Raw genomic sequence first — 23,603 nt, forward strand, 5'->3', positions numbered from 1 at the left:
ACAGAGGACCCAAGTCCAGTTCCCAGCATCCACACTGGAATGCTACAGCTGTTGGTAATTCCAGCTCAGGGGGGTCTGAACCCTGTTTGGCCTCCAAGGGCACCTTCACACAGGTACACAAAACCATGTACAGGCAACCGAGCTACACACTAAAAGATTTTTTTTTATTAAAAAAAAATCAAAACTAAAAAAAATAATAATTAAATGTCTGCATGTTTTGTCTCCATGCTGTGGAGGCTAGTGGAGAGTGTGGAATTCCCTGAGATTGGAGATACTGAATGGAGTTACTGAAGATTGTGAACTACCACAACTGGAAACTGAACCCAGTTCGATCCCTGGGAAGCCACATGGTAGGAAGAGAGAACAGATTCTTATTATCTGACTTTCACATATTCACTGAGACATAGACATTCACACACACACACACACACACACACACACACACACACACATACACACAGAGAGAGAGAGAGAGAGAGAGAGAGAGACAGAGAGACAGAGAGAGACAGAGACAGAGAGAGACAGAGAAAGACAGAAAGAGAAAGAAACTAAATCTATGATTAAGAAAACCACAAATAATTGAGACCCAAACCAAATAGAAATAGCCCTATTAAAACAAAAAGAAAAACTGGATGATTTTTTTTTTATAAAGGACGCACATAACTGGTAAACTCAAGAAAAGATGCTCACACCCATGAAAGCAGCAGCGATAAAATAACAGTAACAGGTGCTGGTGAAGAGGAGAAACTGAGGCCTACCCCCTGTCAGCATGACAAACATGAAAGTTTGTCCCTTCTTCGGTGCTAAAACATAGTTGGTGGGTCATGGAATGCCTCCCTCGCTCCCGGGACACACTCACTTTGGCATTATGAGGGTGTAGTGTGTGTGCACACCCCTACAGACTCCCCCACGGAGGTGGATGTATTAGTTATAACCACTGAGACAACATACCCAACAGGAACAATGTCTGGTTCATCTTAGTCCAACACTGAGAGCCAGGAGGTTGGAGGGGCTCTGTCTGTGGTAATAGGAGCCAGGCTTGTTCACCATAGCACTGACTACAGGCAGGAACCTTCAAAGGCCAGCCTCTCAAGATCTCAGCTTCTACAGGCTCCACAACCTTTGAAAATAGGGTCACAAGCTGGGGGCCGAGTAGAGGACACTCCAGATTCCAACCACAAGGTATCAGGAAACACTGGACATCTTTCCTCATTCCCCTCACCCACTCCATCCTTTATCAGCTGCTGTGACCTCAAGTGGGACAGCTTTCTGCCTTCTTACCAAATCTCTTTCTGTTTTCTTCTCTGGAGAGGCAAGGTACCAAAAACCCCATGCTGGGCCTGGAGTCCTCTGGATGTAGTACATCATGTCTTCTGCCTGGGCACCATGGCCACGACAAAGCAGAGAGACGCATGTAAGAAGCAGCTGTTCTGCATACACACTGAATGTCCACACGTGTACATTCCAGATACACATACATGCACATGCACCAGAACCCAGATGCTGATGTGTACAGCCACACACATGCACAGATTCATATATGACTGCAGCTCCACAGTGAACCCATGTGTGCATATGCACATACACACAATAACCACACACAATTATGAGTGTTGTCTAGGAAGGACTGTTGAGGTGATTGGAACCCGAGTTTGGAACTAATTAGCAGACTTGACAGTGTCACGATATCGTGGTGTTATTAAGAGACAGAGGCCTAGTGAGAAGAAGAGGGTAGAAGCGCGCTAGGGACAAGCCCTAGAAAGCTATCTTTCATTTCCGGCTCCTTCCTGTTGCTTTCTGGTTCCAGAGAAGGAAGAAGGCCTTTTGTAACACATTCCAGCGACCTCGTGACTGCCTTGCCTGAGGCAATGGAGACATCTAACTCTGGGCCGAACCCTCTGAAACCAAGAGCCAAAATCAAGTTTCCGTCTTTACATTGTTAGTATCAGGTACATTGTCATAACAAAAAAACAAACAAACAAACAAAAACAAAAAACAAAAAAAAACCCACAAACAGACAAAAACAAATAAAAAATATACATGTGTACTGCTTATATGTAGTATGTAAAAAGACATGTACATACTAGCATTTGTTGCTCTATGTACACATATCACATTCCCATGAAGACACAGGATGGATTCCACATGCACACACTATAAGCCATGCTTGGTAAACCATACCAAACCTGGGGATCATACCTTTCCCTATATACAGCTGTGCTGTGCCTGTAGGGAGCAACTGTGTAATTAGCCTGACTCATAGCTCTCAAGTTGCAAGCTGCAATTACTTTCCCATTTTATAGATAGGGACGCTGACATCCCTGGACGGGAGCTGATGGATGTCACCAGGAAAGGAAATCAATGGTGGGTCCCGACGTTGGGTGAAAGGGGGTCAGAGGAACCATAGGGTCAGGGCTGGTGGCATGATGTCATTATATGAGGTGTAGAGCTGGCTTGAGAATGGAGGCTGATGGGACTAGGTGGAGCCACGCTGACAGCACAGTGGAGTCCCAGGAGTGAAAGGGGCAGGGCCGGACTGCCAGGAACAGAGTTACCTCCACCCCAAAGGCTCCCACTGTCATCCTCATTGACCTCACTGGAAGAAAGACTGTAAACAGCTTCAAGGTCACAGATAGACCTCTGCTCGGAGCCCAGCCCCAGCCTTTTCTCCACAATGCTGTTCTCCTTGGGGACAGTTCAGAGGCCATGCCTCCAAGTCAGACTTACAAAGCCACAGGTGCTGTTCCATTCTGTACCTCAAGTGGAATTGTCTAGCAGGTGCACAGGGATAGACATGGGGGTCAGGAGTGTATTTTGACCTCTGCAGCAAATGCCATGGCTGTGTGGCTCAGGACATCCACTGCCTATAGTTTTGGCCTGCCCTCTCCACTTTGGTCCCACACGGGACTGCTGTCCTGAGCAGCAGAATTAGGTCAGATCAAAATATATTTTATGAGTATGAAGATGTCCTCATAAAACCCAACACAACAAATGCATGCCAATAAAAGGAATGAAATCCACAGGTGGCATCATTCTTTACATATAAAATTCTTTTTTGACATATAAAATTTAAGGTACACACACACACACACACACCCACCGTGAAGTGGAATAGTATTCAGTCATCAAAAAGAACGAACCATTGATGTATATGGTAACATAGATAAACTTTGTAAACCTCACACTCAGTGAAAGGAGCCAGCTACAAAGGGCCACAGAGTGCATAATTACACAGAGGAAGTGTCCAGAATAAGAAAACCACAGGGGTAGGAAGCAAACCAGTGGTTGCCAGGGCACTGCGTAATGGGTTTGGGGTTTCCTTTCGAGAGGATGAAAATATTTTGGAATTAGGAGTGGTGGTGTCGCAATTCTGTGGGTGTGCTAAGTGTGCTGAGATTGTATGTTCTAAAGTGATTTAAATTATATGATTTTCCCTTCTTGTTCTTTCAAGGCATGAAAGCTTTCATTTGGTGTGTGTTCTCTCTCTTTCAGTTCCCCCACGTCTCTCTTCTGTCTTTGTCTCTCTTCTATTTCTCTGTCTCTCTGATTCTGCCAGCTCTGTCTCTGTCTCCCTCTCTGCCTCTGCCCTGGGTCCCAGAAAGCACAGAAAGAAGCTTTTGCCCCACTTCAAAGTCCTCTCTAGCATCTGATGCTGAGCCAGCCTTACATGGACCTCCCTGTGGATGGGAAGCAGAGCCAGCCCAGCCCCTGACCCCCGGCAGCAGGAGGTCAACACATGGTAATTACTGCCTTAACCACTACACTTTAGGATAATTTGCTCTTTGCCAGCAGCTAACTAACACCTAGCCCTCCTGCCGTTCTCTCCTTCCCAGACCAGCCCAGGGGTGCTGGTTAGCATACCATTTCCCCAACTTACTCCAAGCTCTTCCACCCTGTGGGTTTCTAGTCCCCCCCCCCTTTTTTTCTCCTTTCTTCTCCAAGGCCCTCCATTGGTCAGGAGGAGGAAGCCCAGCCAGGTGGAGTTTGGAAGGCCTTCTGATGCCCATATAGAGATGACCCTAACCACCCAGGGTACCTTTGTCCAGAACAGGGCCAAAGATTGCCAGGCTGTTGCTGACGGTGGTGCAGTTCCAACGCCGGCCTCGGAACTGGTGCTGGCACTCCTGGATGCCTGCCTTGACACCCTCTGCAACACTGGGCATGATCTCCACGTAGTTCCTGCAGAAGCGCAGCTGCTTGGGCACCAGGCCTGGGATGCTGGCACAGAGAATGGGCTGAGTGCTCAGGGAGGAGTACTGGGGCCCCACAGCCAAGGACCTGGTGGGGAAAAAAAGGAGGTGAGCAAGACCATCTCTGGAAACAGACGGACTCTGGACTATGGGCATATGCCAGGAAGGGCACCTAGAGACAGGATGTTGTAGACCATGGACCCAGGATGTAGGTCGCATGTCAAGCTGTCAGGAGTTGCTGCCCGTAAGAACCAGGCCTGCATTCCTGTTCTGTACAAATCCAGGGACCCTCAGCCTGTGGCTCAGGCCTCTGAAGGCATTGGAGCATACAGATACTGATGAAGACCACAAGATGAAGATGGCTGCTGAGGTGTCTCAGGGGATCCCAGAGCATGTGGCCAGCTCAGGTGTGGGGGAGGGGGAGAAAGCAAATGCCCTCTAAAAAGTGTGAGGAGGGGATGGGGAGGAAGGTGTTGGTTAAGTACCTGCCAGGCAGCCAGCGTGAGGACCTGAGGTAGGACCCTCAGCTCCCATGTAAAAACCATGTTGGCCTATGTCTGGAGCCATAGCACTGAGGGTGAGGCGGGGAGCAGAGGCAGCCAGGCTAGCCAGGGAGTTCTGGGCTCAGTGGCAGACCCTGTACCAAAAATCAAAGTGGGGAGCAACAGAAGACATCCAACGTCAACTTCTGGCCCTACAAATGTCCACCGCATGTGCACGTGTGCGCACATACACACAACACGCTTACACACGTGTACACACACGCACACACAGCAGATATTTGGACCTTTTATATAAAATATCATGATATTTGCACATAGCCTACAAACCCTTCTGCCCATGCCAAAACTAGATGACAAGGGCATTGAGACGGTAGAGTAAGTGTCACACTACACTACAGGGAAAGCTGATGCAGGAAGTCCACACCTCTCCCTCTCTCTCCTCCTCTCTCTCTCTCTCTCTCTCTCTCTCTCTCTCTCTCTCTCTCTCTCTCTCTCTCTCTCTCTTGTTCCTGTTGGTTTCCATGGTTTTTACTCTTATTTTTTTTTCTTTATTGAGACAAAGTTCCATGTAGCTCAGGTTGGTCTGGAACCCACTATGTAGCTCAGGATGACCCTAACTGGTCATTTGCTTCCGCACCTCCAGCACCGGGATCTCGGGTGTGTAACTTTGTGTACCTTAGAAAAGCACTTGTTGTCATTGAGTTTTGGTTTTGTTTTTCTCTAGTTTTTTTTTTTTTTTTTTTTTTTTTTTTTTTTTTGAGACAGCAATTCTCTGTGTAGCCCTGGCTGTCCTAGAACTTGTAGACCAGGCTGGCCTCAAACTCAGAGATCTACCTGCCTCAGCCTCCCGAGTGCTCAGATTAAAGCCATTAGCTATCACTTTTTTTTTTAAAAGAAACTCTTATTATTAGGACTCATTATGTAGCTGAGGCTAGCCTGGGATTAGCCATGTAGTCAGTCCCACCAGCCACCAGCACCAGGTGTGTCTAGGTCCTTCTGGGGACTGGTCAGGAGGGCAGAACTGCATTTTCTCATGACTATGGATACTTCAAATGGTACTTACATCCCATCAAGTACCTCTAGTCACAACGCACAGTTTTCAGGTCCCCAGCACATGGGGTCTTGTCCCCATCAAGCTGGACTCCCCTATCTCCTGAAGTACTCGAGAGACCTGAGTTGCACATCAATGCGTGCCTGGCCTTATTGTATTCCTGTACGCACACCATGACAGGGCCTGCTCTTTGTTCCTTTATCCTTCCTCTCTTTGCTATGAAGAAGACTTGTAGGATGACTGGGTAGGTTCCTTCCTTGCACACCCACCCATGACAGGCCCCGTGTTCACAAGGCCAGCCCTGTGCAGGCTGGGAACTGCTTCCACTCTCCGTGCGTCTTTCCTCTTCAAAGATGCTCTCTTCCATTCCTGCAGTAGGATTCAGCACTTCTCTCTCCAGGTGCCGTGGCTGTCGGTGTGCCCCTGACGGCACTAGATGGGCCACTTGGGCACTTCTGAGTATAGGGAAAAGCAGACACTTGGCAGGACGGAGAAATCACTGTCCAAGGTCCTGGTTCAAGGGCCAAGACACATACGTATGGAGTGGACTGGGATCTGTGCTCCTCGACCTCAGGGATGGCAGAGAGGATGGGCCTGGCCAGGGGCCCAGAGTAGAGGGGAAGAGGCTAGACCAAGGTTTAAAGCCACTGTTGTACCTTGGCCCCATGTCACTTTTGGCTGACTACCGTGTCTCCTCAGGCTCATCTGCTTTCCTCCTGTTACATGGATCCGAAAGGGCTTTGGCACTCCTTCCACCAATCCTCAGCCCTTCCTGAATCCCACCACCCTAAACCCTACAACCCACTGCACCCACACTCACCCCAAGACTCTCTCACCCGTGGAAAAGCAAACTTTTCCCTTGGTCTAGGCAACATCACTCCCCTACCCCCGTCTCCTCTTCTTTCCTTCCTCCTTCTTCCTACTTCCCCTCCCCTTCCTCATTTTTTGATTTTTGATTTTGTTTTGTTTTGTTTTATTTTGAAACATATCCCTGGCTGTACTGGAGCTTTCTATGTAGATCAGGCTGGCCTCAAATTCACAGAGATCTGTCTGTCTGTCTCTGCAGTACCAGGGATCAAACAGAGTGCTTCACGGATACTAGGCAATCATTTTACCCACCGAGTAGTTTCATTCACAGCTCCCAGAAAGAGGCTAAGGGCATCTGTCTATCCATCCAAAATGAAGAGAATCTTCACTCTGTGAATGAAGTTTATGAGGAGACTCCGCGTAACTGGAAAGCACGACTGTTCTCAAACAGAAGGAGAACCTGGCTGTTTCTGTCTTCACAGTAGGAGCTGCCTAGGGCCAGTGGCCTCCTTTGTTAGATCCTGGGTGCTGATGATGTGGGTCTGGAAGATGAGCTAAAGAAGAGGATGCTGTAGAAGGAAGTTGCTGAAGATGGAGCTGCTGCCAGTAGTGTGGAGTGGTCAGCTCCCCTCCCACCTTGCTGGAGTGGCCCCCAAGGAAGGCAGAGAAGGGACTTCACAGGTCCATAGCTGCTCTCCAGCCTCCTTCCTCTGGCGATGCTGACTCAGCCTTCTCTGCCTCCCCTCTTCTGGGCAGGTCCCTGCTCGCCACCTCTCCTAGCTAGGAGGCCAGGGTGTGGGCAGCTGCAGCAGGAACCCTCTCATGGACTTAGGAAGGTGGAAGAGAACATCCTCTGGACCCAAGGGTCTTTGAAGTGCTTTGAATCGCAGCCCAGATTATTTCTTGTTTCCTGAGAGCTGGACCATCTGGAAAGTCCAGGCACAGTGGTCTTGTGGGAAGGGAAGCTGAAGACTGAGCAAGAGAGGCTGTTGTACAATGGAGATGGGCAGGGCAGAGGCAAGGAGGTGGTTGAACTTCTGGATTTCTGTTGGGCTGTGATGGTCAGTCTAGTTTTGATTTAGCTTGTTTGGTTCTTTCTTTCTGCCTGGGTTATTTATTTATTTGTATGTTTCTGACACAGGATCTCACGTAGCCCAGACCAACTTTCAATTTGCTGAGTTGCTAAAGACGACCTTGAAATCCTCATCCTCCTTCCTCTACTTCCCCAGTGCTGAGGTTGCAGGTGTGGCCTTTGTGTGTGCGAGGCAAGCACTCTGCTAACTAAACTACACCCTGGAACTCATTCTGTAGACCAGGCTAGCCTCAAACTCACAGAGATCCACCTGCCTCTGCCTCCTCTGGAGTGCTGGGACTGGAGGTGTGTGCCACCATGCCCAGTTTTTCCAAACATTTTCAATTCTCAGTTGGCTGCACCTGTGCCTATAGAATACAGAGGGATGGCTGTAGAAAGTTAAACGTTTATTTAGTTATGTGTGTATTTTTCTCTCTGTTTTCAAGACAGAGTCTCGTGTATTTCAATGTCTAGTTCCATATGTAGCCAACAAACTTCTGACCCACCCCAAGACTATTTCAAGTGTTCTCCCAAACTTCTGGCTAACTTACCATTTTCTGACTGTCTCCCTCCTCCATCCCTGCTCAACTGCTCTTTGCCAGGCAATCACTACTAAGAAACAGGCTCTTACTAGGTACTCCAGGCTAGCCTCAAATTCAGATTCTTTAGGTTCAGCCTCCCTCATCAGGGATCACAAGTGTAAACACCTGGTTCACTCTTCCTTAACAGAGGGGACACTGACTACGAGGTGAGTGCCAAGAGCTCTCTCTATCTCTAAAAGATTTATTTATTTCATGTGTGTGAGCAGTGTAGCTGTCTTCAGACACACAGAAGGGGGCATCAGATCCCATTACAGATGGTTGTGAGCCACCATGTGGTTGCTGGGATTTGAACTCAGGACCTCTGGAAGAGCAGTCAGTGCTCTTAACCACTGAGCCATCTCTCCAGCTCCTGCTAAGAGCTCTTTGTACAGTCATCAAGATACATTCCAGGGTGGGAGAGATACTTCAGTGAATAAAGGTGCCTATTGCCAAGCCTGACAAACTTCCGTTTGATCCCTAGAATCCGTACCGTGGGAGGAGAGAACAGGTTCTTAAAGTTGTCCTCTGACTGTGCCACGCCCACTCCCAGCACAAGTGCACGTGGACACACACAATCAATAAAATGTAGTTAAAATAAAAACCGAAAAGGCATTGTTCAGAAGGAAAGGGGGTACAATACAGCTATGAGGAGCCGAGTCCACTGAGTTATAGGAAGGAGAACAAGGTAGGATTTTATAGGGTGCATGCTATTGTGTGTGCTAGACTTCTACTGAACGCTAAACAGCAACAAGCATCTGTAACTCCTCCTTCAGGTCTCTCCCACCCTGACAATATCTGTCTTCCCTCGGCGATGTCAGCGTGTCACCTCCTTTCGTGATCAAGGGTGAGGTCCCACTGCGATTAGCAGAGCCGGGAGTGAGAATTTCATCTCCTGTCCCATTTGGAGCACGGGCATGGGGTTAGCACCCAGAGACTGCACAGGAATATGATTCAAGGGTTCAGATGTCCAGCAGGTCTCCTTAGCTGTAGGCCGAGTAGGTAGACTACGCACTCAGAAGAACTCAGCTGCTCTCTAGCACACACAGCTCCCTGCATCCATTCCTTATTCCCAGAAGCCTCTCTAAGCCCAGAATCTCACTGCACCCCAAACTCTGAGGTGTTCCCAGAGTTCTGGGGTCCAAAATTATGCCCAGAATGTCCTAGCAGGTCTGGCGTTCTAAGTTTGTCCTACTTGTTAGTGCTTTCAGAAGTTGGTGTTTGCCTCCGAGTTGCTGGCTCTGAGACCACAGAGGGACTCTCAGGAGCTACCACAAGCCACAGCCAGCCAGTCCTGGAGAACTCAGTCCTACAAATACATAAATGACCCTCAGCGACCTGAGTGAGGTTAGAGGTGCCTTCCTGGTCTGGCTGATCCTTGGGAGCTGCAAAATTTAAGTCTGTGGGCATCTGCTCTGCTTTGCCAAGAACTGAGGGGGCACACCATTGTCCTTCTCACTGCATTGGATTCTTCTACCCTTACCCGAGTCCTAACACCCAGAATAAAAAGGTATCTCAGAGGTGCCACCTTCTAGGCACCTTATATCCAAGCTCTAGCTGCACATGCCACAAGCTCATTGGCTTAGCCTGTGGACGGCTGCTCCTTCCTGCTGCTACTCGGGATCTTTCTTTCCACCTCTTGCTGTGTTTGTCTCTCCAAATCTCTCATCGTTGGCCTAGCCCTGTATCTGCCCACCCTCAGCTCCAGTTGCCCTGGATAGAGCTCATGGGTGATGTGTTCACACACCCTGTATGTGACAAACTAGGACAGGTGTGACACAAGGCCACCTGAGACAAGAAACCGAGGCTCAAAGAGTGGAGTGTATGGCAAAAACAGCAGTCTCAGCACACAGGCTCCCAAGGGCACCCCTTCTTGATTCCTGATCAGGTGTGTGCACTCGTACTGGATGTCAGGGATCAATCTTGTGTGTTGTTCCTTAGGAACTATGTGTCTTGTTATAGGGTCTCGCATTGGAACTTATAGCTCACTATAGGTTAGACTGGCTGGTGGGAGAACTTCAGAGGCCTGCCTGTCTCTACCTCCTCAACACTGGTATCCTCAAAACCATGCTACCAAATAACGCTTTTTATGTACGTCCTGAGGCTCAAACACAGGTTCTTGAGTTTGTGTACGAGATGCTTACTTCATTCACTGACTGCCATCCCCTCGGACCTCTTAAAATGTATTAAGCCCCAGTCCAAGCAAAATAACAATTATGAATGAGTCCAATACAGAGAAATGCATCAAGCAGAGCCCACGTGCAGCCAGCACATCAAAAGGACACAGCGTTACAAAAGTGGCATGCTCTCCTTACAGCGACACTTCCGTCAAGGGGGAGTCATCAAGGGAGGTGAGCGTGGTGAGCCCAACCGTGTGGTCTTATCTGACCCACGGTGCTGATCTAGTCTGGTGTGCCCTTTGAGACGCTCAGTGTCCCTAGCTGAACCGTAGGCAACTGGGTTAGAGTGTAGTGTCAGCAACTCGGTTTGAAGCTGCTGGTCTGAGGTCTCTTCCAACCTGATGTTCTATAACACTAAAGATACTCCGAAGACAAGGACTTTTCTAAGGCTTGAGTCCAAATGCAAAACACCCGAGTATCTTCATGGGCCCTGAAGGCCTCTACCACCTGCCTTTTCTACTTTCTCCACTCCATTCTCCCCAGGAGTTAGAGATGAACATAATTTCCCTTAGATGTCTGAAATCCCACTGGCCTCTCTGGAGCCATTGCTCTCTCCCTTAAAGGTCAAGACTTAACCGTTCGGAACCCCCAAGAGATATCAGGGATTGTAGAAGGGACAGGGACCAGTGGAACCTGAGTCCTGGCAGTTAGCAAGTCACCCATGCCTGCTTACAAGGCCTAGGAGATGACTGCCAGCCAAGCAAACTGGTGACCACCATTCTGTCCAGCCTGAACCTAGTCTTTATTAAGCCTCTAGTGCCCACCCTGAGCTTCCAGGAGTGTCTGAGTGACTCTCCCCTCTCCTTCGACACAGGACCCTTCTGACATGTGTAAACCAGTCTCCAGACAAAGACAGAGAACCCTCAGGTTATTCGAAGGGCCCTGAGTCCAGACTTAGGCTGTGCCCTTATCTTTTCCCCGGGAGAGCATTCAGAACGGGAGACCCTGTAACCAGTCGCTCCCAACCCATATCCTGCTCTGCCAGTTGCGAGGTCACTGTAAGGTCTGAACCCTGCCTTGGGGGTGGGGGGGGATGGAAGCAGCTAAGGCAGGAGGGCCCTGCCTGGGCCCGGGGAGAAGTCAGGAGGCGGCACACCCTCGCTGCACCCATTTCTCTGCACCCGGCCTTTGTGATTCACGACTAGAGGAATTCACCCCACTTCCCTCTCTGCCAACCAAGGTGGAGGACAGCCTCTTGGGAAAAGCCTTCCATCTCTACTTTCGGCTAGAGTTTTAACTGTCTAACTGTCACATTGCAAGGTCCTCTGGACAGTCACCCCCTTGCACCCTCTTCCAAAATCAATGTTTCCCTACCACTCCTCTGAAAAGTCTGGCCAACCGCACCCCAAGCCTCTTCTTGGGTCCCAGAAGAAGGACTGGTAGTCAGAGTTAGGTAGTGGACCCTAAGCACTTCAGACCCCAGGCAACTGCCAAGGTCACCATCAAAATGTTTGCAAAGTGCAGATGTTTAAACTAAGCCTTAGAAAGCAAGCCTGAAACCTTTTATTCTTACAAAAGTGACTGTGTGTGTGTGTGTGCTCCTGTGTTAAACAAGAACAACCCACACCAGTGAAAACACCTACGTTATGCCAATCAGATTTCAGATTCCTCTTGCTTTCATTTTCATCAACGCTGTTAACTTTTTATTATTGCTTAATCATAGTTTTTTCTTAAGGGGGTAGGCATCGCTGTCTACCTAGAGCTTGCTATACTTCGGAACATAGCCCCATCCTTAGACCTGGGGTTTCATCCTGTGGCTGCAGCCACGTGAGCCACGCCTGCAGCCGGCAAACACTAATGGTTTTTCTCCCTCCTCCTTTCCTTGCTCCTGTTGAAAGGCCGGGCACCTGGCCAGGGATATAGCAGAGACGCTGGCTGTGACATGCAGCAAAGGAAGGAGGCTGGTCCAGGACTGGGAGATGGGCAGCAGGCCAGCCCAGCCTGGGCCAGCACTGGCCTCCCCGGGCCAAGGTTCCCCAGCTTCTATTTGGTCTCAAGTGGCTTTTCCCATCCTTCTGTCATGGCGCCTGTTCCGTGTTAGCTAATGCCGAGCTTCCAGAAGCAAGCAGGGGATCGCTGCTATTTCTGATGGAAGCTTGTGGGCAGGCAGAGAGGGGCCGCGCAGGGGTGCTGAGGCCAGTTGCATTTGGACAGGCATAGGTGAGTACTGTGACACCCTTTCCTGGTGGTGTCCTGGGCCTCAGTTCCCTATTTACCCAATGAGGTGGTAGACTTTATTCTAACTGAGGCTTCAAGATAGGAGTGGGACATACAAGTCTCCATTGCTTTTCTGACTTTAGAGAGTCACATCCTATGGCCAGAGCCTCAGCGCGCGCACGCGCACTGGTGGCCCTGCTACCTGCCTGTCTAGGGCTGTCTCTGTCTCTTGTCCACCTCTGCCTGCATCTGCATCTGGTGCAGGAAGTGCATTGCTTGCCTGACTTCTCTTGTCTGCTGCTGGCGTGGAGTCAGGCACAGTAAGCACTGACTTAGATCCTAGTAGGTGGGGTTCCCAAGGCTCCGCCCAGGCCCAGAGAGAACAAGGAGGATCATGGGCAGAGAGGTTTCTGCTGATAAGGGTCCTGGGCCAGTATCTTGTGGGTCTCGATGGAGTATTCATCCCATTCGGGCCTTTCTCTCTGGAGTCCTGGGCCTCTCCGGCGCATTACCAGGCTTCCACACTCACACCTGAGACCCCGGGTGTGAGGCTCACGCTGTTCACGGACAAAGCACACTGTCTCTTCTTGAACAGGGCTGCACAGACCCAGATAGAGAGCTGTCCCCAGGGCACCTGTATTCCTGAGATGCCCTACGATCCGTTGCCTTCCCACAAACGGTCAGCATCCCCAGAAAAAATATGGAAGCCTCCCTTGAGATTCCAGCACTTTCTAACTTGGGGAAGGGGTCCCAAGTCCTTACTCCAGGCAGCACAGGGCCCTGCCTGAAGCCTTCCCAGCCAGCGCCTGTCCTGCCCCGCCGGGCCAGCAGGATTACTGACACATACTTTGAGCGAGTCCTGGCAGGCGGGAGGCTCCCGCGCCGGCGGCCATATGTTTGCCAGCCTCCCTGGGCGGCAGCGGCACGTTCTGCTGGTGAAGGAATGTGGAAGCTCCAATGTATCAGACACCTCAAGGGTGTCACCTGGGGAGCCCTGGAGGGAGACCTAGGTAGAAGCAGAGGCCAGGTTCCTCTAGGTCTCAGAGCTGGAAAGTTGTCATGTGATGGGATGGGGGAAGGTATTAGAAATATTAAAATGTGTCCTGTGTCCACCTTGCTCCAGTGAAGTATCTGTTCACTGGAAGGGCTCTGTCTATTCAACACAACCTTACTGACTGGATGCAAAGGGCAAAAGAGCAAGGCCAGGGAGCTGAAAGGAAGTCATACTGACTGGGTCTGCTTGACTTGGATGATAGGTGTAGGAAGTGTGCTCTTTCTAAGGGGTGAGGGGTGCTCCTGGGTACAGATGGCAGGATCCACATAACTAAGGCCTCTCTAGTCATGGGCCTGTGCTTTCTCTCTGTATGTGGTCAACAGCTCAACACAGAGAAACATTTCCTTCAGGTGCACACGGTGGAGTTGAGGGCTTTGTGGACGCTGAGGAGGACTATGTGGCCCCTATGTTGCTAATAGTCTCCTGAAGTTTCAGCCTCAAAAGGGAAGGGAAGTGGCCAGCTCCCTTTCTTGGCCTGCTGCTCCCCACTGTCCTAGATAGCAAGGCTGGACCCAGGACAAGCCCTCAGGAAGTCACTTCACTCCCTGAGCCTAGGTCAGCCCCCTGCCAGTTCTCCACACCCTTGGCTGCAGCCTCTGAGGCCAGACAGTAGACAAAGCCTCCTTTTCCAGAGGACTGTGAGAGATCCAAATGGTCCTTCCTGAACCCTCTCAGCCCAAGAGCCTAATTCTCCACCTTCCCAGAACAGAGGCAAATGCAGAAATCCCAAAGGCTGGTTCAGCAGTCCTCACACCTGGAACCTAGGGCATAGAGAGAGGAAGAACTGCTGATTTCAGGCTAGTACACAGGCTCGGATGCCTTTACACCAACCAAAGAGCCTGACTTGGTGCACTATTATTAAGCTGTCTCACTGTCACCCCACACACAGAGATAACACTTCTTCATAGATGATTGGCAGACCTTTTACAGGTAGACTCTGGTCACATACCAAAAAGCACTGCTCATATTCTGATTCTGAGGGCCAAGGTGACAAATTTGAGTCCTGTTTTTTTTTTTTCCTGAATCCTGGACCATAGCGAAAGGAGGATGGTTGAGTTGCCAAGGGTTTTTTGTTTTGTTTTGTTCCCCCACCCCCTGGAGACAGTGCTTATGTGGGTAGCCCTGGCTGACATGGAACTCATTCTGTAGACCAGGTTGGCCCAAACTCAGAGATCCACTTGCCTCTGCCTCCACCACGCTGGCATTAAAGGCAGGCTGTGTGCCACTACCACTTGAACAGGCCAAAGGTTTGTACAAGGGACCAAATGTCTGTGTATGTAGGGAATGTTACCAGGCCATTGATAATTGTCTAAGAGCATACTCCGTGCCACTGTACTGACTCACAAAGGGGTCTGGGAAGCTATGTACAAATGATACAGAAAGTCGTTTAAAGGGGACACAAAGCTGGGTGGAAGAAACACACCCAGCCTTGGAGACCCCCGCCCCATAACATTTGAAGGATGTGAGCATCCACGTCTGGAAGAGCTCAGCAAGGGCTGGCTTTGAATGTTCCTCTCATGGTTAATGCTGACAGTTTGAGTGATTGGCAGTTCTGAGGAAGCAACGCCTAGCTCAGTGCCCTAGGAGTCACAATACTACTAGTGGTGGTGATTTGTTTAGGGTCCTGGGTTCTTTTGCTCTGTGCGTTTTATGTTAGTTACTGACCAAGTGAGGTGAGAGAAGAGGAGAAGGGAGGAAGGGAAGGAGGGAGAGAGGAAACAGAAAGAGAACTTAGAGACAGAGGTGGGCGGATAGGGAAGGAGCTCGAAGATGAGGGCTTTAATGGCTGAACTGAGACAACACCCCTGGAGTAGCACCCGCAGTCCCTCTCAGTCTACCTGTCTTTGCCTAGCTGTACTTTTCTCATCTGCTCTCACAGCAGCCTGTGCACCTGATCACCTTGGCAACCTGGTGATTCTACATGGACCATCAGCCTCATCTGTAACCTCTCCACCTTATACCCACACAGCCCCTAGTGTCTGTCTGTCTGTCTGTCTGTCTGTCTGTCTCTCTCTCTCTCTCTCTCTCTCTCTCGCACACACACACACACACACACACACACACACACACACCTACCCTGCCTGTTCCACCAAGCATTGTCCCCACTGTGAGGCAGACTGCTGATCACCAGGTCACAAGGAGATGGGAAGAAAGCTAACTTAAGAGCACGAACTCCCTGGAGGCTGTCTGTGCCCAGCAGTGCACCAGGGTCAGGGCTATAGAGAAGAATAAGAAGCCAGAGGCACCTATGTGCTGAGAGGAGAAATTAGAGTTGGTCCCCCTAAAGAAATAGGGCTCGTCAAAATGCCCCTGGGATACAGCTTCAGGGATACCAGGGAGAACCCCACAGAGGAGACTGAGAGAGCGCTGAGCACTGGCCCCATCTGCTCTGCAGTGTTCCCATACCCGGGAGCTGGTGGTCCTGCATGAATTTGTTCGTAGGAGAAGGACCCAGATGAGGAAGGGAGAAAGGGGAGCTGGGCCACTGGTGGGGTCACAAGTAAAGGAGCAAAGGAGCAGGGACACAAACAGGAAATCCAGTTGTCAGTGAGGGCATGGGATGATTCCAGGGCTGGGAACTGAGACCCTTAGCAAGAAGTGGCCAGTGAGGGTGGGCGCCCAGCAGTGTAGGCTACGGAAGGAACAGAGGGAGTTGAGATTTGAATAAAGTCAGTTCCCTGTCACGAATTAGCTCAGAGTCTGGTAAGAAAGAGAGAGCCACAAGGCTAGTATCTCCAGACAGGAGATAAGAAAGGAGGAGAAAGGAGGGGGGCCCTCCGGTGTGAGTCCTCTGATGGAGCCCACATTCTTTTAGCCTCATGAACCCTTCTCTTCCCTTGGGCTCTTTCCAGTCAGTTCTAACGCTGGGAGAAGACAACCTGGCGAGGGAGTGGGGGGAAAAGATTTCTCTCCCATGTGGTTTGGTCCACTTGCCTGCCCCTTGCCCCAGCTCCTGAAGATCCCAGAACAGACACTCACAGGGGTCTTACTCTGGATGGGCTTGTGGTATCAGGACTGGCAATGGGGTTGAACACACCCACCCATCCCTCCCAGTAGGTTCTGAGGAGGTGGTAGACCTTCATGGTTCTACCAGAAGCAGAGAAGCATCAGTTTTCTCTTCTCTCCCTCCTCCCCACCATCTTCAAAAGTCTAATTACTCCTGATTTGAGATTTCCTGGTTTGGGTCCTGCAGGTGAGACACTTCTCTGCGGTTCACTTGGTTCACTTTCACTTTCTTAGGAAAGGGGACCTGGGGGCCAGAAAGGGGGAGGGAGGCTCAGGCTGGGAGGGAAGTCAAGTAAAACAATCAGCGTGCAGGCTGAGTGTGAATGTAACAAATTGTAAGGCTCACCAGTCCCGTTTTGCCTCTGTATGGAGCTTACCAGTAGCCCACCCAACAGTAGCCATGAGGTTCCCCCACATTGGGGACTATGTCTCATCTCGGCCCAGAGTGTGGGCAAGAGAAAAGAGGAGACTCTTGAAGCTTGGTTAGGTAGAAACTGCAGAACAACCTTTATTAAAGAGCCAGCTATCACTCAATGTAAAGTGACTGCAGCCACTGCCGCCCATTTTAGGGGACCCTCTCCATGCTGCGGGAGTGTCCAATTCAGCTGACAACTTTGAGTCTGCTGGGGACTGAGAGGGAATAGAGGGGGCAGGAGGGGAACTAGGTCTTGTCCCCAGGAAGCCCGTATCCTGGGGGGCGGGGGGGGGAGAGGCTACGTCTCAGGAAGCAGAATTGTTAAGTGTGAGAATCCTACAGAGAACAAAGTGGGAGTAGGGGATGGGCGGAGAGGTGGCTCTTGTCACCCAACCTCATGAATACCAGGTGGACTTCCGTATCACTTTCTGGGGCCAAAGGGTTGCCCCGGTCCTTAGAGGGGAGGGGTGGGAAGGCTAAGGGCTTCACTTTTTCACACCCCTCCCCAATCACCTGGAGAATGCGGTGTGCACCTAAGGGGGGGGGCGTGTAATAGCCCAGGTGAAAAGGAGGCTATACATCTGTGGACCTGGATGGAGTCGGTTAGTGACCCCCCCACCCCACAACCTTAGGGACAAAAGTTCCAGGACCCGGGGTAGCTAGGAGGCTGGCGACAAGGCCCTTCTTTATGGGAGTAGAGCGGGGGCGAAGGCGCTTCCTCTTGAGCCCAAGAATTCCGCGGCGGCGGTTCTAATTAGAAGCCTGGCGCAGTAGCGGGGCAGCCCGCGGGGCTCCCTCGGACGCGCTGCCTCTGGCTCCCCGCGGACGCCGGGACGCGCCTCAGTGTGTCCGCGCTCCTAGACGCGCCCCGCGCAATCCTTGCTCCCGGGGGCCACAGGGCTGCACAGGTACCCCCCCTCCTCCAGGATCCTAAAATTCTCAGGGGAGCCGAGGCTCAGCTAGATCTCTGTAGAGCGCAGCCACTGCCCCGCAGCCTCTCCAGCCCCTAGCGTCTCCCGGTTGCCCACCCTCCATTCCTGCAGCGGCGCGGGCCCTGCATCCCCACCCCGGGCTTCTCAGCTCTTCTCCTGAAGCATCTCGAAGAGAAAAATGATTATCGGATTAGATGTACTTCGGCTTGCTGGGTCCCCCCTTCCCCTTGGCATAATTATTATAATTCCAGGCAAGCTGTCGGAGTGTTGGGGGGGGTGTGTGCGCGCACGTTTGTGGAGAGGCTTCTGTCCAACTGAGTCTCCACCAGCGGCGCGCGCCGGTTCCTTGACGCTCTCAAACCTCTCGCTTGTGTTGGAGGAGAGATCTACACAGCTGATCGTGACCTTAAGTCTGTGCTCCATGAAGGGAGGGAGTGTCACACACCCCGAGGGAGGGTCGCCCCAATTTCTCCTCTCGGGGTATGTGCTGAGGATGTAGGACCTGAGAGCCTGGACCTTTCCTTAGCTTAATCTCACTCCATCCCTAGGCTGAGAAGAGTCTTCTGGTGTGCCTTGTCTGGAGTGGAGGATGCTGTCCAGCCTCTCCAGGACCGGGTCCCCAAGCCTCTCACTCTGGGAAACTCAAATCCCTTACTTTACCTACTGCTCATCCGGCCCGGTGGCAGTGTTTCCTTGTCAGCCAGACATAGGCTGTGGACGGCAGACCGACCCTTCCACCCCGACAGCCACGACAGCCACGTAGCAGCTACACCAACAGCGCTGGGGAAGCGCGCAGGTCTCCGGGCTGGCCCCGGTGCGCCTTGCCGCAGGCTCAGAGCCACTCCCTGCCCGGTCTCGGACTGTCTTTACGTAACTGCGCTGCCCCGAGCTGTTCGGTCTTGTCTTGCCTACTTTGTTTTAAAGTAAGTGTGTGTGTGTGTGTGTGTGTGTGTGTGTGTGTGTGTGTGTGTGTAATAGGGTCCCTAAGAAAAGTCTCTTCCTTGCGCGGCTTCCCTTTTACCCTCTTTCCTCGATCATCGCCTAGGCGTTAGTGTCATGTGCTGACCCGCTTTCTGCCATTCTTGTTCGACGCCAGGAACAGCATGGACCTTCACTGCCTTCCCTCCCCTCCTGCCAGGGGAATCAGTGTCCCCGGAAGCTCCGCCACCCGCGTCCCAGCTGCGGCCCGAACAGGTCCAAGTGGCAGCCAAGGAAAACACCCGGCCCGCAGCCAGTGAGCGGAGCTACGGTGGGGGCCCTGCTCCAGGGGGGCGGTTGCCCTAGGGTGGCACTGCGGCCCGGGGGCGAACGCAAGTAGACTCACTCACCACCAGATCGGGTAGCTGCCCAGCGCCTGCTTCAGGCTGCAGAGCACTAAGAGGTATCCGAGAGGAGCCATCGTGGGCTTGAGCGCGCAGCGGGGGGAGTCCGCCCCGAGAGCGCGGACGCCGGGACTGGCCCGGCCCTGGGAGGTGGCGCGGCTGCAGTGGCGCTGGGTCCTCTGTGGCAGCGGGGTGCGCGGGGTTCCCGGGTGTGCACCGGTACGCGGGCTCCGAGGGCGGCGCTGCTCCAGGTGGGCCGGCGGCCGGGCGGAGGGCCGAGGCCCTGGGCGGCGCGGGGCGGCGGGGGCGGGGCAGCGCCGCGGGGGGCGCCCGCCGGGGCTGGGGCCGGGGCGGGGCGGGCCGGGGGCGGGCGGGGCCCCGGGGGTTTGGAGCCTCGCGGCGCTGGCCCCTCCCGCGGCCGTGGGTGCGCGGGGTGCTAGGGTGAACGGGAGAGCGAGCTCCCGGCGCTGGGGTGCTGAAGGTGTGTGCAGTGTGCGGGGTGTATCGGTGTTCTTGGAAGGAGCGCCCGGGCACTGCTGGTATGTGCCGGAGTACAATGCGCGTCGGGATGCGCAGGGTGTTGGATGTGCCCAGGTGTGCCTGGCCAGTCCTTGTGTTAGTGGCCTTCCAGGTCTGCGCTGTGCCTGCTGAGAACTGCACTGCGTACTCCTCAGGCTTGGGCTTCGTTCTTCCCGATCTCAACCTATCGGGGTCACAGGACCAGGCCCTGGATCTCCACAGCCCCCGGCGCCCTGAGCTCAGAGCAAGATATACAGTCCCCCCCGCTAGCTAGCACTTCTGTTCTGCCACATCCTGTCCCTTGCTCTTGGCAGTGTTGAGGCTCCTTTCGTCCATCACCTAGTCTCAGGAGTCGGTCTGTAGCCACACCCCCTCCCGGAGCAGGGAGCACTGCCGGACCCTGAACACAGGTAGTTGTTAGGGAGTCCAAGAATTGATCCCTATTCTCTCTCTCCCTCATACACAGCCTGGGAAGAGAATACAGAAACTCACGGGAGGGAAGTTGCAGCGCCTGGGCTCAAGTTCTGGAACTACGGCTTTCAGGGCGGCAGCTGCCTACGTACGGGGTGGGGGTGGGGGGTGGGGAGAAATCTGACAAATCGCAAACATTATTTTGCTGACTGAGGAGGCAAAGTGAAATTCCCAAAATCATACACATTGATTCCTCCTAACTGGGGCCGTTTGCGGAATTTTGTAGCCCAGAGAAAAAAGACCCTAGGGAGTTTTGTAATTTGAGGACAAGGTACAAGTTTGGATGTGCTCCAGCTTCTCCCTGGAGCACCCGAAGGCGTAGCAGGTAAGAGACACCTCCCACCAGGGATTGGTCCGTAAAGGAAGCTCAGCAGGAATTTTTGTGGCCTTTTTTGAATTGAAGAGAGAGCTACCACGACAGAGCTACAAACACAAGTTTCGGGCTTGTTCGTGGGTGCCCCGTCCACTTCTAGAGCCCGTGGTCTTAAATCATGACTCACCCTGTGGCTCGGTGAGAACGTAAAGTGGTCTCCCGTGTATCAGGGGCTGCTTCTGAAAGCTTAGTATAGACTGGAGTAACAGGCAGACTGCTCCTTACTCCTGCCCAGTGTTCAAAGTGGTTGACCATTAGTCAGTAAAGGGAGCTCATAATATTGAGGGTGCCATCCATGTTTTTATAGATCCTGGTCACCTGGAGATGGCATCAGGAGACCCAAGTTTAGAGAGAAAACCGTTCTTTTTCCTATGCACCACCGTTACGAGTCTGTGCAGTCTAAGTAAATCTAGTCTTTGTTCACCCTCCCTAGTCTGAGTCACTGCTAGACCTCTACTCTCAGAGGGAAGGACTCTGGAATGAGGCTGGGAGGGAGGAGAGCTGGCTCATCGCTACTTTGGACTTTCCCTCTCTGTCGGTGAAAAATCCCACCCAATTATGGAATTACTGGGGGAGCCTGGGCTATGGATGGGATGGGGGCCTGAGCCCAGCAGGCAGGATTCCAGCACCTCCACCTCCCCAGTCCAGCCCAGGGATTAGGGCTCCAGGGTGAGGAGCTCCCCGGGGGCTGCTGACTCTCCAGACACAAAGGAGAATGACAATAAGTACCCGCCAGCTGGATCCTTGTTCTCCACAGAACTTTTACAGACCTCACCAAAGGAGGCATGTAGGTACTGTTGTCTTAGGCCACCCCTCCCACCATGGCTTGCTGGTGGGGCTGTCTTGCTGGAGGCTTGGGTCAGGACAGTGGAGCAGATAGACCCTGGGGGCAAGTGGGTATTGCTGTTGGGTTGGGGTATCCCGGACAGTTCAGGGAAAAGGCTCTTCCTTGATTCCCTGCAGTTGCATCGACCCCTGCAAGGCCAGCTAGAGGGAGGGGGAGGACAGAGAGGAGGGAGGGAGTCAGAGTACCTCCCCCGCCCCCTGGCCCCCGTGGGTGGAGACTTGTGAGGGATCACTAACCCTCTCAAGGACCCTAAGCCAGGCTTGCTCAGAATTTGTAGGCAATGAGGATAATGTGGGAGGCCCCGCCCTCTTCTGGATCTCACCCCTGGGCAGAATAGCAGTCTCCACAGAGCCCGGGAGATGGGGTCTCATTTAGTATGAATCTTTGTCGTGGAGGGCTTTTCTGCTGCACTGGAACCTCTGGGGTTCTCTCTCTTCAATTCCTCAATTTTTGTTTTGTTCGGTTGGTTGGTTTTGCTTTTTCAGACAGATTTTCTCTTCGTAACCTGCCTGGCTCTCCTGGAACTTGAGTTCACCCTGTAGACCAGGCCGGACTCAAACTCAGAGATCCACCTGCTTCTGCGTCCTGAGTACTGGGACCAGAGGCGTATGCTGCCACCGCCTGGCCCTCTGTCTGCTTTCGTTTTTTATTCCTTGTTCCTTTGCTTTCCATTTCTCTCTCCCCTCTCCTTCCTACCTACCTTCCTTTTTCAGCCTGGAACTTACTACTTAACTCAGTTTGGCCTTGGTCTTGTCCTCTGCCTCCACCTCTGTTTTGCAGGAGCTGTGTGCCGTCCTTCCTGTCTGGTGTTTCTCTCTTGCCCTCTGACTAGCAGCCTGGCTTTGGAAGGCCGTGCAGTGTACAGTACACCCTACATTTTCTCTCTTATTGGGAACACATACGTTGCCCACAGATTCCTCCTTGTCTGGAAATCAGATTGCTCCTGGGAGCGCCCTCTGCTGTCTCCCAAGGGCTGTCCCTTGTCAGTCAATATACCTCCAAACCAAGTATGTAGGGGGAGAGCATCAGTACCCTTGTCACAAGGGTGGGTACCTAGTGACTATGTGGTGGATGCTGACAGGTGAGACCAAGTCCCTGTAAGCAGAGGGGACAGATGAACCAGGATGGGGCAGAGTCGTGGGTAAGGCCTCTGAGCCAGTATTGCAGATGGTTTGTGGTGGCTGCGAGTGTTTGTGGTTTCTCTGTGGAAACCGCTTTGGAGCTGGAACCCAAGGGACTGTGGTTTTGATGAGAAAAGGCATTACTGTGTATGAGTCGTCCTGGAGGAAGGGTCACTTTTATCCCAACAAAGGGATTAATGCGCAGGCAGGGCGGGATTCTATAGCAGAAGAGGCCGGTCCTTCCATCTCTGCCCTGCAGCTGGTCAGGTGCTTCCCTTCCTCCGGAATGTCCCTGACTGACCCTGTGGGATCCTTCTCAGGACCTTTTCACAGACCAATGGATCCTCTGAGCTCAAAGACAGAAAGTTGCAGAGTTTTCTCTGGATCCAGGTCAAAAGAAATACCTAATGGCTTTGGGTTCTAAGAAATTCGATCCAAACAACACCCAGAATTACCTTTTGAAAAAAATCCAGGTAGATTGAATGAAATGCATACTGACTCACGTGCAGTGTGTGTGTGTGTGTGTGTGTGTGTGTGTGGTGCTGGAGACAAATCTTAGATCTCCAATTAAGCCCTCTGACACTGAGCCATACCCACAGCCAACACATGCATTTTTATTTTATTACTTTAAAATTGCTTATGTATATGAATGTTTCCCTGAATGTATGTGTATCACATTTGTGCCTGGTACCCAGGGAGGCTAAAAGTGGGTATCGGATTCCCTGGAACAAATGTTTGTAAGCCACCTTGTGGGTGCTGTGAACAGAACCCAGGTCCTATTCAAGAGCAGCAAGTGCTCTTAACCACTGAGTCATCTTTTAAGCCTTCTTATTTTTTTTTTAATTTTACATGTATGGAATTTTATATACCTTGTACATGCGGTATCTGTAGATGCCAGAAAGAGGGTGTCAGATACTGGAGTTACAACCAGTTGTGAGCTACAATGTCAGTGACAGGAATTGAACCCAGGTCTTTTGGAAGGGCAGCCAGTGATTTTTTGTTTGT

At 51.9% G+C, this 23,603-nt stretch overlaps 1 protein-coding gene across 1 annotated transcript in view; it reads right to left on the reverse strand.

Annotated features, from left to right (window-relative positions):
* The window catches only part of WNT3A (Wnt family member 3A), a gene marked incomplete at both ends in the record, with an annotated part of 41,146 nt that extends 21,802 nt beyond the window's left edge, over window positions 1-19,344 (reverse strand). Inside the window, 2 exons of the mRNA XM_080923634.1 lie at window positions 4,037-4,278; window positions 19,274-19,344. Of these exons, the coding sequence (XP_080779760.1) occupies window positions 4,037-4,278; window positions 19,274-19,344 (313 nt within the window). The remainder of the gene's footprint in view (window positions 1-4,036; window positions 4,279-19,273) is intronic.
* Between the last annotated feature and the right edge of the window lie 4,259 nt (window positions 19,345-23,603).

Source organism: Micromys minutus (assembly GCF_963924665.1).
Source record: "Micromys minutus genome assembly, chromosome: 10".
Taxonomy (NCBI): Eukaryota; Metazoa; Chordata; class Mammalia; order Rodentia; family Muridae; genus Micromys; species Micromys minutus.